This window comes from Eublepharis macularius, chromosome 15 (assembly GCF_028583425.1).
Source record: "Eublepharis macularius isolate TG4126 chromosome 15, MPM_Emac_v1.0, whole genome shotgun sequence".
Lineage (NCBI taxonomy): Eukaryota > Metazoa > Chordata > Lepidosauria > Squamata > Eublepharidae > Eublepharis > Eublepharis macularius.
The window spans coordinates 19594239-19607340 of NC_072804.1; the positions used below are offsets into that span (position 1 = coordinate 19594239).

Below are 13102 nucleotides of genomic sequence, written 5' to 3' on the forward strand. Positions count from 1 at the left end.
TTTTAACACAAAGCAGATCCCTGTTGTTGAACGCAGCGACAACCACGGGAAAGGGAACATCGCTGCAGCCGCCCCGCGCCCCCACCCAGCCCCGCGCCCTGCCCACTGCCCAGGAGCCCTCCGAAAGCTTTCGCACCACCAGCTCTTGCGCCTGCGCGGAGGGGATCGCCCCTCAACAACTCGTTCGTTTGGTTCTCGAGCCTCACGTGACGCGCTCGGGGACGGGATTGCGCCTGCGCCTGGCTTCGTTCGGCCTTGAGTGGCAGCCAGAAGCGCAGGCGCAGAAAGAGGGTTGTCTCCGCCGTCGCCAGGCTCCTGACCGCGGCCGTCGAGCGAGCGTCTCTCGCGCTCTCTATGGGGAGGAGAAGATGGCTCCCTTTCCTGAGGAGGTGGATGTTTTCACGGCCCCGCACTGGCGGATGAAGCAGCTCGTCGGGCTGTACTGCGACAAGGTATCCTGAGGGGAAAGGCGGGAAGGACTAGCGGGCGGGAGAGGCGAGGCGAGCGGCTCTCCCCCTTACTCTCGCTTGCGCGCGCTCTCCGTCTCCTCTTCACGTGAATGCGCCTGCGCGCCCGCTGGCTGAGCGACTGCGCCGTTGGGGGGGGGTCGGGGGGCTGGCGCGCCTAAGGGCGACCCCTCCCCTCCAAGGGCTTCCCCGCACCCAGGGCTGGTGTGGCGCAGTGGTGAGAGCGTCCAGACCCGTCCTGCGACGCCGGGGGTTCGAGTCCCCGCTGGCGCTGGTCCTGTCACCATCGCTCCGCCTGAGCTGCCTCACTGGGTTGTTGTGAGGATTAAGCGGAAGAAGACCCTGTGAAAATCCGCTTGGAGTCCAAGGCAGGGAAAAAGAGGGCTGTGTGTAAATAAATGTAAAAAGAGTGCACTTTGCTCTCTGGTGCAGGGAGGCACTGCTTGCCCCGCCTCCTCCTCCCTTCACTTCCCAGCTCCTCTGTTTTGGGCTGGCTTAGCGTTTGCACCTCTCCCTCCACTTTCCTGTCTCTCTCCTCATCTGTCACATTTTTATCGCACCCAGCCTTACCTTTTCAGGGCTGCGGTGTCCTTGGTTTGCCCCTGCCCCGTTTTAACAACAACAACTGGGCTTATAAACTTTGTGGTAGGTTATGAGCTTTCGTGACTCACAGCTCACTATATCTGAAGAAGTGAGCTGTGACTCATGAAAGCTCACACCCTACCACAAATTTGGTTAGTCTTCTAGGTGCTGCTGGACTCTTGCTCTTTTCTGCTGCTGCAGACACACTAACACGGCTGCCCATCTTGAACTGTGCTACTGCTTTTCTAGATAGACTAGTGCCTGCCCAGAGTCATTATTATCCCTATTATTATCCTCACAAATTGGGGAGCTGAGGCCAAGAGGAGTATCATGGCAGTAGTAAGAGTCCAGCCAGCAGAGTGCTGATTGCAAGCCAGCCACTTAAACCACTATGCTACCGTTTGCCCTCACAACAACCCTAGGAGGTAGGTTAGGCTGAGAGCAAGTGGCAGCCAGTGAGGTTCATGGCAGACTTGAGGGTTTGAACCTGGGTCTCTGCCTTTCTCCACATGTTTTTAGTCTGATACTTTCTTAAAACAAATGTATTTATTATAGTCCATCTTTATTTATATTATTTATAATCCATCTTTCTCAGCGAGACTCAAGGCTGCTTACAAAGTTTAAGTCAATATAAGCGACGGCTGAAACATCCCATCAGCAATGCACTGAGTTACAGCAACAGTCAGTACATTGTCTCAACATGTTTGGGGTAGAGTTATGTACTCTGAGTTGGGAAATTCCTGAAAACTTTGCAGGTGGAACCTGAAGAGGGTGAGGTTTGAGGAGGGGCCTCAGCTGGGGTACAATGCCATAGAGCCTGCACTCCAAAGATGCTGTTTCCTCCAGGAGAATTGATCTTTGCAGTCTGGAGATTAGTAATAATTTTGGGAGAACTCCAGGCAGCCCTAGCTTAGGGGTTGGGTATATGGCAGCACATTTGCTTCCTAACAGTAGCATGACACTTTGCATCATTGCTAATTTTATAAAATCTGTAGCTTTAGGAATCTTAATTTACACTGTGCTGTTGTTCAGAGGCATTCCTCACACCGACCATTTGAAGCAGTTCAAGTGCCACCCAGTGAGCTGCATGAAAGAAGGGGGTTCCCCTTCTTGCACGTGATTCCGTTCAGTCCTAGGCCAGGTGGTCCACTGAAAGGAAGTCTGAGTGCTTGGGAGGGAACTGAATGCATGCTTCATCCTTATCTTCCCCCCACACAATCTGTGTTGAATTTTAGATGGTAAATAGGGATGTGCACAGGAAATACCAAACTGGGGGAAAAATCAGAATTCGGGGAGTACCGAATTCATTCTCCAGTTTGTTTCGGTAATACAGAGCAAATTCTGTAAAATTAAGCCGTTATTTTCTATGGGAAACTCAATTCGGATATTTCTGGTGGCTGGGGGAGGGTTATTTTTTTGACCAAATGTCACCAGATTTGAAGGAGACCTACTCCTAACTGTCGTCTAATCCCCCCAAGTTTCATAAAGATTGGACACCGGGAGCTATTTTATGCCCCCCCAAAGAAGGAGCCCCCAGCTACCACCAATCTCCATTCTTCCCTATGGGGAAAATTATGAGGGCTCTCCGGGGGTGGCATTTTGCAAGCAGACTTGCTCCTGACTGTCCTCTAAAGACTCCCCAAGTTTCAGGGATATTGGACCCCGAGGTCCAATTCTGTGGACCCTTGAACAAGGTGCCCTCAGTACCTCCATTTATTCCTGTTGTGGGGGAAATAAATCCAAGCTGATGCCCACTGCAGAAACACATGATCCAAGCACCCCAACAGCCCCCCCCCTCAGAAGAACAACCAACAACAATTAAACACCAAACCAACTTCTATGCCAATAGAAAACAGAACCCAGCAAAAAACACCAACCGAACTTCTGTAAAAAAAGAGCAAGTCCCAACAAAAGAGGAAACAGCCCCCCTCAAAGAACAACAAACAAAAATTTTGGGCAACAAAGAAAGCGCCCACAACAGGGGAAACAAGAGAATATAATAAAATTAGCAGGAATTATAAAACACCAAACAACAAATTACTCACAACAGGATAAAACACCCCACCCCCACCCCCGCCGAAGAACAAGCTGCAAAATGAACAGTAAATACAACTTCAAGCTGAGAAATCAAAGCCCCTTGTACACAATAGTCCAACCCAAGCACGCTCCACACACAGCAGAAAAGCAGTTTTTAAAAAGCAAAGTAAAAAAAAAAAACTTTTCCCTTCCCCCCTCCCCTCAAAGAGAGAAAAAACCTAGTGAGTCTTCAACTCTCAAGCCAGGCACCAGCAGAAGTCCTCGGTGCAGAAGGTCTCCACGCAGGCAGCAGCAGCCAGGAATCCACCCACTGGGCAACAGGATCCAATCGCAGGCCCAGGCAGTCCGAAGTCACGGGGGTTAGTCAGGTTCAGTGGCAGTGGGGTTGAGGGTGATTCGACATGTTGCTTCCACAACCAGTCGCTCTCCACCCTCCTCATTTTTTATTACCAAGGTGGTACATTTTTCCTTGCCGAGCTGCACTTTGCCAGTGCATGCACTCCCCGCACCCTCGATTGACTCCAAATGCCTTTGAATTGCTAATGGTGCACTTTGCCTCCTCTCTAGTAGTTCACACTGGACCCTCTTCCATCTGTTCTCCAGTGGAGGTGGGTTGGGTTGTGGGGAGCTAGTTGGTGTGTCCTGGGCTGAGACAAACAGGCAGCTGCTGATTGGTGGTGGATTGCTTGTAGCCAAAGGCTACAACCCTTGCTGTGGTTGTTTCGTCCTCTTCCGCTGAGCTATCTGCTTCATCAGGGCTGGCTGTGCCTGACTGACCCACAACACAGGTGGTGTCTCTCAATCTCCAGAGCAAAATGGAGGCTGATTGAGGCAAGTTTCCTACTTTAACTCCTTGGAGCAGTTTTAAAAAGAAACTCTCCTCCTTGAGAATCCTGTTGGCCAGAGAAGGAGATCTTTTGCAAGGATTGGCCACTCACTCCTCCCCTTCCCTTCCTCTCTCCCTTTTGCTTCTGCCTCACTCCCCTCTCCCATCTGGTTAAAAAGGTGGGAAGCCATGTTTCCTTGCTGTTCCTTAGCAAAGCAAGAGCAAGGAATAGCATGGCCGCACTTCCTGAATTTTACCAAATTAATTTGGTAAGCTTGAGTTCAGTATTATCAAATTTTATTTGGAAATACAGATTTAGGCTTGGTAATACTGAATTTTACCAAATCAGGCAAAATCGGGTAATTTTTACTGAACCCAGAACCCAGATTGCACATCCCTAGGAAGATCCAAGTTCTAGCCCGTCCTGCTCTGTAAGGTTCAGTAGGTGGCCTTGGGCCAGTCGCACACACACGCAGCCTAACCTGCCTCACAGGGTGGTTGCAAGGATGAAGCAGGTGGGGAGAATGAGGCATGCCACCCTGAGTTTTGTGGAGGAAGGCCAGGATACAAATTATGAGTTGGCTGTTGCTGTGTGAAATGTCATGCCTAGTAATGATGAGGTATAAGTAAGAAGCCAAAGCCTCGCTGCCCCTTCTCCGGTCTTGCTCAGCAGCCCCCCATCCTCTTTCACTACTGTCTTTTCCCTCTGAATTATAAAGTCACAGTTTTATTTTTGCCATGTGATTCTCTCTGTGTAGGTTTTGGAGTCTGTAGTAGGTTAGATAAACTGGTTGAGATGGAAAGGTTTTATATTATTAAAATAATAATATTCAATTTATATACCGCCCTTCAGGACATCTTAATGCCCACTCAGAGCCGTTTACAAAGTGTTAGTATTATCCCCACAACAAACACCCTGTGAGGTGGGTGGGGCTGAGAGAGCTCTGAGAGAGCTGTGGCTGACCCAGAGTCTCCCAGCTGGCTTCAAGCGGAGGAGTGGGGAATCAAACCCAGCTCTCCAGATTAGAGTCCCACGCTCTTAACCACTACACCAAACTGGCTTTCAGTTTGACAACAGAAATGTTCTGCTGTTAAACCCCCTTCCCAGTGTGCACGCTAAGGTTCATGAACCTTATTGGGATCATGTCTGCTTTTCTCAAATAGTAAAAAGAGGAGTAGGACTTCATAGGTCTAAGCGAATGGGTCTGCAATTTTGTTGATATAGTGGATAAAGAAATTGCCCAGTCCTATTCATAGAGCATACTCCCACAAATGTATGCATAGACTTGTGGTCTTAGAATATATAATTCTGGCTTATCTCATATTGAGAATCACTGAAAATGTTACGTGGAATGCTTTTTTTAATTTTCTGAATTAACCCCCCCCCCCTAAAACCCCAGCAACTGTTTACATTCTAACAACAATGTGATTTTTCCTGGTTCCTGCTGGGAATACGACGCACCTCCTGATGTTAGTAGCCTTCAGCATTTCCTCGCTTGCCCACACAGTAATTTGTGGCAAACTAATTTGAAAAGCCAGAAATGTGTTTCAAAAGTTCCCTATTTGGTTGCCTGGAGGCAAATGTAATTTGCCAAAGGCGATCAAATGAATGGTTTTTTAACAAGCCTGTACTTGATCTAACTATTACGAGGTTTCAGGTGTCCAGTTAATATGAAAATACCTTTACAGTTTTGGATGTACACTTCATGTCTCCTTTTGAGGAGGGAAGATGCAAATACTCCTCCCCCCATTTATGATCTGTTACATCCTGAAAGATAAAGGAGGCTGAAAATATTTGAACATTTCCCTTCCTCGACTTCCTTACACCTTTTTGCCTTCCCTGTAGTTTTTAAAGTCCTTTTTAGTCCCTTTATTGGTCTTAGTAAAATAAAGTTTACACTGCCTGTTTCTCTTTTCTCTTATTCTTCTCACCCTGTTATTTTCTTGGATCGGTCTAGTTAGCAATGTGCCTTGGACTACATGGATTCTGATCTCAAATTTTTAGCTTTCGGCAAATGTTTCTAGCGTATATGAGTGAGCAGGTGCATTAATCCCAAACCATATGTATAATATAGTGCCTTCAATATACGTGGCATTTTCATTACAAGTCATTAATTAAAAAAGGGGTTCCTATGTCAAGGACTTAGTGTACTTTAAATTTCAATAGTGGAGAAGACAAAAGAGAGAGGTGAAAGTAACAAGTGATAAATAATTGTGTTTCTAATGTATCTTGAGTAACTAAGGAGTGCATGGGTAAAAAAAATCTAGAATAAGTAAACTTGTGTTCCAGACATGGGCTCAGTTGATTTAAGGAGACTTTTTGCTCCTCTTTTCTGCTCCCGCAGAGCCACAATATTTGTCTTATATTTCACAGTACATTTCAAGTGTATTTCGATAGCGTAGTGTATTCATCATTTCAAACTGTCTAGAATAGCTACTAAAACATTAAGTGCGCGTTCTCTGTAGGAAAAGTGTTGTTTTTTATGGCAACAGCTGAAGGTGGGATGAAGACAGCTGGATGTACTCACGGTCCCCTTTCGGCACTTGATCTATTTTTTGTATGAACATGAAATGGCCATCTACAATCAGAGAGAGAGACTAGAGGAAGTATCGCATAGTTAACCTTCCTTTCTGCTTTAAGGGACCAGGGATGGTAAGGCACCATCTAGAGAGAAATCACAGAGAAATCAAGAGGTATTCTCTTTTGAAGAGAGACAAGCTGGTTCTGGTGAAAAGAATGGTGGAAGGGGCAGGCGGTGTCAGTCACCTATTTGTTCAGGTACTGTTGTAATTAACACCAGGAAGGTAGCAATCTCTGTTACGTTACAAACTGTACCTGGTTTTGACTGTACGCTCCTTTCATTGGCATTCTGCTTGTTTACAGAATACGCAGTAAGCACCCTTTCGGAATTCGCAGAGATGCTCTCTGATACAGTGTTGGAGACACCCAGACGGATTGTTCTGAGTGACTTCAACATTCATGCTGATTGTTTAACGTCAGGACCAGCACAGGAATTTATAGCTTCCCTGGAAGTCCTGGGCCTCTTGCAAATAGTGATGGGTTCCACACATGAAAGTGGCCGCATCTTAGACGTAATATTTTGCGCTGAGCCTTTGAGAGAAGGTCTTATTTTAGGGTTGCAATTTGGCCTGAGCCATGGTCTCACCATTATCTACTGAAGGCAAAAGTGAATATAGCCCCAGCACCATCATCCTGCCCCCAAAAGGGAAGGACCTTTTAAAATGGTTTCCCCACAAAAGCTCACAGATCTTTCTAGATTCGAAAATGCCCTGGGGGGGGGGGTTAGGATTCCAAACATATGCTCTGAGCCTGCAGTAGGAGCTTGGAATGTGAAGCCCCTTGAAGCTATTGACAACATTGCTCCTTCCTGACCTCTCCGACTGTTGGGACAGAAACTGGCCCTTTGGTTTACCATGGAGCTGGGTTACCTAAAGAGGGTTCGAAGATATCTGGAAAGATGCTAGTGAAAAAGTTGTGCTGAAACCAGGGTGGATAAATATCAATGATTTTTTTAAAAAAATTTTAAAAAATCGGATTTTTTTTTATTTAAATCGGATTTTTTTTTAAAAAATCCTTTTTGAGGAAAATATATTACCATCCAAAGGTTATTCCATCATGAAATAAAGATTAGTTTTTAATTATGTAGAATAAGGCTGTATATTGTTTAATTTTTTTGGTAAATAAATTCCATTAATCCATTCACAATGTCATGCTCTTCCAGAGATTTTTGTAAGATTATTGGGCAGTTTCTCTGCCTACAAGATATTATCACAGATGCTTGGTTTTGCAGTTCTCAAAACTGAATTTGTGTCAGCTCAGCAGAGATCACATGCCTTTTCTTCACAGCAAAGATGTTATAACATGAACAGAGTTGAGAAAAAGATCTTAATCCTATTGTTCTACAAACCTATGAAGACAGAATCAACCCTTCCAGTGCTAAGTTTCAAGAAGTTCAGTGAATAGAAACAATATTTTTCTGATTGTTTGGAGTGGAATAGATCTGCACAAGAAGAAACTAAGTGTGAGGAGGGAGGGGCAAGCTGTACAAAATGAAAGTGAAACTTTTTGAGCGCAATACTGCACAAGTCTTTGGATCTTTTGTGTGTATGACCTGAGGTTTATCACATTCTTTCCTTGGAGGAAAAAACCTATAATGGCAGCAGGCCGTAAAAGAGACCCAGTTTGGGAATACTTTAATGAAGTTCCTTTACCTATCGGTAAGGCAGGCATCTACTTGCATATTAAAGTTATACCAGCAAGAATTAGTCTTTACGTAGAAAACTATGATTTAAATCAAGCCTTAATGACTAGTGATTTAAATCGTGATTTAAGTCAGTTTGATTTAAATCAAATCCACCCTGGCTGAAACTAATAGTCATGCTACAGAGCCCATTGGAAGACCTATGAAGAGGCAATGACAGCAGCAAAGAAATGTTATTTCTCTGCAACCATTTCATCAGCTAATGCATGACCATCTCAGTTGTTCAAGGTATCTTGGCATCTTTTAACTCCTAAATCTGAACCTTTGCAGTCTTTAGAACAGACAACAGGCTGCGATGCCTTTGCAAAGTTTTTTTTTGCTTATAAAATAGCACAGATATGCTCAGATCAGCCACTTGGATCCATGCCATAGTAACATCAAGACTTGGCTGCTGTAATGCACTGTCAATAAGTTAACTTAGACGCTCCAGTTGGTGCAGAACGCTGCAGTTTGGTTATTATTGGGAGCTCAGAGGAGCATGAATATCACTCCCATTCTGCAGTCACTCCATTAGCTACCTGTCAGCGACTGGGCTCAGTTTATTGGCTGTCTCTTCATAGCTTTGGTCTGACATATCTGTAGGACTGCCTTTCACAGAATCACAGAGTTGGAAGGGGCCGTACAGACCTTCTAGTCCAACCCCCTGCCCAATGCAGGATGAGCCTAAAGCATTCCTGACAAATATTCGTCCAGCCTCTTCTTGAAAACTGCCAGTGAAGGGGAGCTCACCACGTCCCTAGGCAGCTGATTCCACCTTGGAACTACTCTTGACCGTGAAAAAGTTTTTCCTAATATCCAGCTGGTACCTTTCTGCATGTAATTTAAACCCGTTGCTTCGGGTCCTTCCCTCTGCTGCCAACTGGAACAGCTCCTTGCCCTCCTCCAAATGACAGCCTTTCAAATATTTAAAGAGAGCAGTCATGTCCCCCCTCAACCTCCTCTTCTCCAAACTAAACATTTCTAAGGCCCTCCAGCCTTGCCTCGCAGGGCTCAGTCTCCAGACCCCTGATCATCCTCATCACTCTCTTCTGTCCACATCCTTTTTTTGGTCATAGATGCAGAGAAGTTAGCCGTGTTAGTCTGTGGTAGCAAAATCAAAGCATCTGAAGAAGAGAACTTGATTCTCGAAAGCTTATGCTAAAATAAAATTGGTTAGTCTTAAAGGTGCTACTGGACTCTTTTTGATTTTGCATCCTTTTTTTGTCCACATAAGCAATACCAATTTTGTCCACATCCGTTTTTTGTAGTGAGGCCTCCAGAACTGCACACAGTAGTCCAGGTGCAGCCTGACCAAGGCAGTATAGAAAGGCACTGTGACCTCCTGCGATTTCGATGCAGTGGCCCTTTTGATACAACCCAAGACTGAGGTTGCCTTTCTCCCCATGTTCTGCCGTGGCAGCTTCATCTGAACAGGACCTTCTGCTGGAGCTACTTTGCACATGGGCAAACTCAACAGCTGCCCATACCCAGGCATTCTCTGTGGTGGCTCCCACCCTATGAAATAGCCTACCTGAAGAGGTCAGGAAAGCTCCCACTCTCCTGGCTTTCTGCAAATGATCAAAACTGAATGATTCAAGAGGGCCTTTTATTCAGATAGGAGGGCTACACAGTAAGGAAGTGGTCTCAAAGAGATGCATAAGTAAACGGGCAGTAACAAAAAGTCTGCCAAGAAAACGTTGTGATACGACGTCCCCCCATGGGTCAGCAATGACTCGGTGCTTGCACAGGGGACTACCTTTACCTTTAGGGTCCGTAAACTTTACTACTAAGTACTATCTTATTGTATGATCCTACTGGATAGCTTTCTCTGTGTTGTTTTAATATGTCAGTATTGGTATTGCTTATGCTCTTTTTTAGCCTTTCTTCAGTTCTGTATTGGATTCCTGTTAGTTTAAATCTTTGCAGATTGCATTGCTATACACTGTTACACTGTTTATTGTAATGTCTTTGAAACTGACTGTAATGTCTTTCTCACTGACCTTGAGTCTCAGTGAGAAAAGTGGACAATAAATAAAGTAAATAAATGTGCAAACAGTTTGTGTCAGTCCCTGGCAAGTAGACCCCTCAAGCCCATTCACAGTGAACACACGTTGGTTCAAGCAGAAGCAGCTTTATTAGAATCTATGCAGTTCAGGTCTGTACCCCATCACAGGGTTTGGCAGAATTCAAATCAAGCAGTCTCTGTTATAGTTGATTTTCCCACGCTCCAAATGACAGTTAAGGTTTTGGCACGCAAGCCTACAAGAGTCTTGTGAGAATCTATTTAGTTATGACTATATATCAGGTATACAATAAAGTATTCCCAGCATCTGGGAATAGCAGTGAAAGCTGGCATCTAGACACACCAAGGTCACGGTTAGCCGAGACTCGCATATTTCTCTAAGATAACAGAGGAGGCCTGTTCTGGGCCCTAAGTAAGTAACAGCTGCAGTATGGGATCTGCAAATCAGTATAGCTTCAGCATATTGTGGCACAAGCAATAAAACAAACACACAACTATGGCATGGCTGTACACAGACACGACAGTTTGGGTAAGCGTTGCTGTAGATACGGTGCTGACATGGCGTCCCAGGTTCTGATTCCACCGCTGAGTTCTCAAGGTCAGAAACAAATAGAGAGCATTCGATGCTTTGGGGAAGGAGGATCTTCTGTAGGGTATTTTCCGCAAATGCTAGAATTCTGATACAAGAAACCTGGTACTTGTTGTTGAAGGGGGATGGAAGAACGCTGTTCGAGTATCACTTACAGGGGGTCTCTCCAGCCCTGTAAATCCTCTAGGGAAGCTCCTGGTCGCAACGGGCAGTGCTGCCTCTAACAGCTCCAACCCTGCCATGGAGCCTCCCAACCTCGTGCTGCTTCTGCATTGTGGGGATGTGTTGGTGAAGGGGTGCAGAATGGGGAGAGTCATTTGCACGGGGTGGGGGGGCTCTGTGCTTTGCTCACCTGAGTCCCCATGGACTCCTTACTTGTGCAGGGCCTCTACTGTCCCCTTTCCCGTCACCACCTGTGACACAGGTGGGCCCTCTTGGCCTTCGTCGCCAATGATGGAGAAAAAGTAAAAGCGTTTTCTGCATGTGTGTGGAAACCACATTTGTGTTGGAAGGGATTTATACTGTCCCAAGATTTTTTAAAACAGGGTTTCAGATTTTTCTGCAACATAGGGGCAGGTGGGGTGTGTGTCCAAATTTGCAAAACTATCTGTTTTGTTTCCAAGTGCTTCCAACTGTAGATGTAAGAATCTACGCGTAGGGGCATTTGGGAGTTAAATATATAGCAACTTCATTTTCGTGGCAGAAGAGCTGTGATGCCTCAATAAATTGTAGATTGCACTGCAGAGAAATAAAACAACCTGGTGTACTATCCTGCATTCTCTAGTCTGTATTTTACAGCATTTTTACTTGAGCTTTGTTTTGAATCTAGGTTAAGCAAGGTATAATAATCCTCTTGCCCTTTAACAAGAGGCAAGGGTAGAATAAATACATCCCTGATAGTGAATGCAAGAGAGCTAGCTATGCATTAATGATACACCCTGTTGAGTCACGAGAGCATCTTTTGCAGCACAAGTTAGGGCATGTGTTTAGTGCTTCTATAAAGTCAATGTGTGTTTCCGGCTTCCCTAAAACTAAAAGTTTGGATCCCACAGATCTGTCCTGCTGATGGGAGTGTGGTGCTGCTGAAAGAAGGTGCTTTGCACTCTACAGGAGGGCTCTCCTCTTTATCAGAACAGAGCCCAATATAATGTAGTGGTTAGAGTATTGGACTAGGATCTGGAGACACAGGTTCAATCCTCACTCTGCGTGGAAGCTTGCCAGGTGATCTTTGACCAGCCACACACTCTCAGCATAAGCCGCTTTCCCGGATCGTGAAGGTAAACGAAGGACGGGAGAAGGTTCTAAGCCACTTTGGGCCCTCATTGGGTTCAAAGGTGGTCTATAAGTGGATTTTTAAAAAAAGAAATTAATAAGATCTAACTCTTTGCATTTTACTTCCCAGTTGATATGGGCCCAGCTTTTTGGGTACAGGAAATTATTTAAGCAATCTCTTAAGTGTTTTGGGGGGAAATTCTAACCCTTGATCTGGAGCGCTTGAGTAACACCTGTTCCACTTGAAATAGAAGTTTACTGTTCGTATTAGTTTGACATTATGTTGTGTCAGTATGTACACTGCTATACTTACTCTGAATTTCTTTTAATATGTCTTCCTGCGCTGAGAAGCGTGTTGTGTCCTGTATAAGTAGACTTGCATATATTTATTGTACATATTTGTTCAATTAGTAACGAGTTCAAAAAAACATAGTCAGTTGCCCAAATATTTATAGCAGTGGTATAGGATAAATGTGTATGAATGTTATGCCATACAATAGAGGTTGACAAATCCCAGGTGCCAGGTTTCCACAGGAGCCTAGAAATCTTAATGCAGTGTCAAGTATGTTAAGTAATGATTTTATGGTAGTGGTGGATAAATTCGTTTCTTAACCAGTTGCTTTCTGTATTGACACCAATATTCAATTAAGTGGAGTTTTTAAAACAATAATGGAATAATCAGAGATAGGGAGAAGTTAGGCAAGGGTTAAGGGTTAGCTTTTAGCATCTAGAACTATCCCTGTATTTATTAATATGCAACACTTTTGTCATGGCCTTAATAAATTACTTAAAACATTTTGAAAAGGTTAGGATTAGTTTTTGTGGCAGCAATAATTAGAAAATATGGTAATTATTATACAAAGCTCTGAAGACTGACAAGTCTGGCTCCTAGATTTTTGAGCTGGCTCCTGGAGCTAAAGAAAATTTGTCAAGGTCTGCTGCTATACAGAAATCCAGTTGGCTATTTAGAATCAATTTTCTAAACCACAGTAATCTACTGCTACTAGTTAGCTGCTAATGCTATGTATGTGAACAGTATTTAAA

The 13102-nt window shown here is 44.6% G+C and overlaps 1 protein-coding gene across 1 annotated transcript in view; it reads left to right on the forward strand.

Annotated features, from left to right (window-relative positions):
• Positions 1-283: 283 nt before the first annotated feature.
• Positions 284-13102, forward strand: part of FBXL5 (F-box and leucine rich repeat protein 5) — a 34369-nt gene continuing 21550 nt past the window's right edge. Inside the window, exon 1 of the mRNA XM_054998697.1 lies at positions 284-452. Coding sequence (XP_054854672.1) covers positions 369-452 — 84 coding nt within the window. The 5' untranslated portion in view covers positions 284-368. The remainder of the gene's footprint in view (positions 453-13102) is intronic.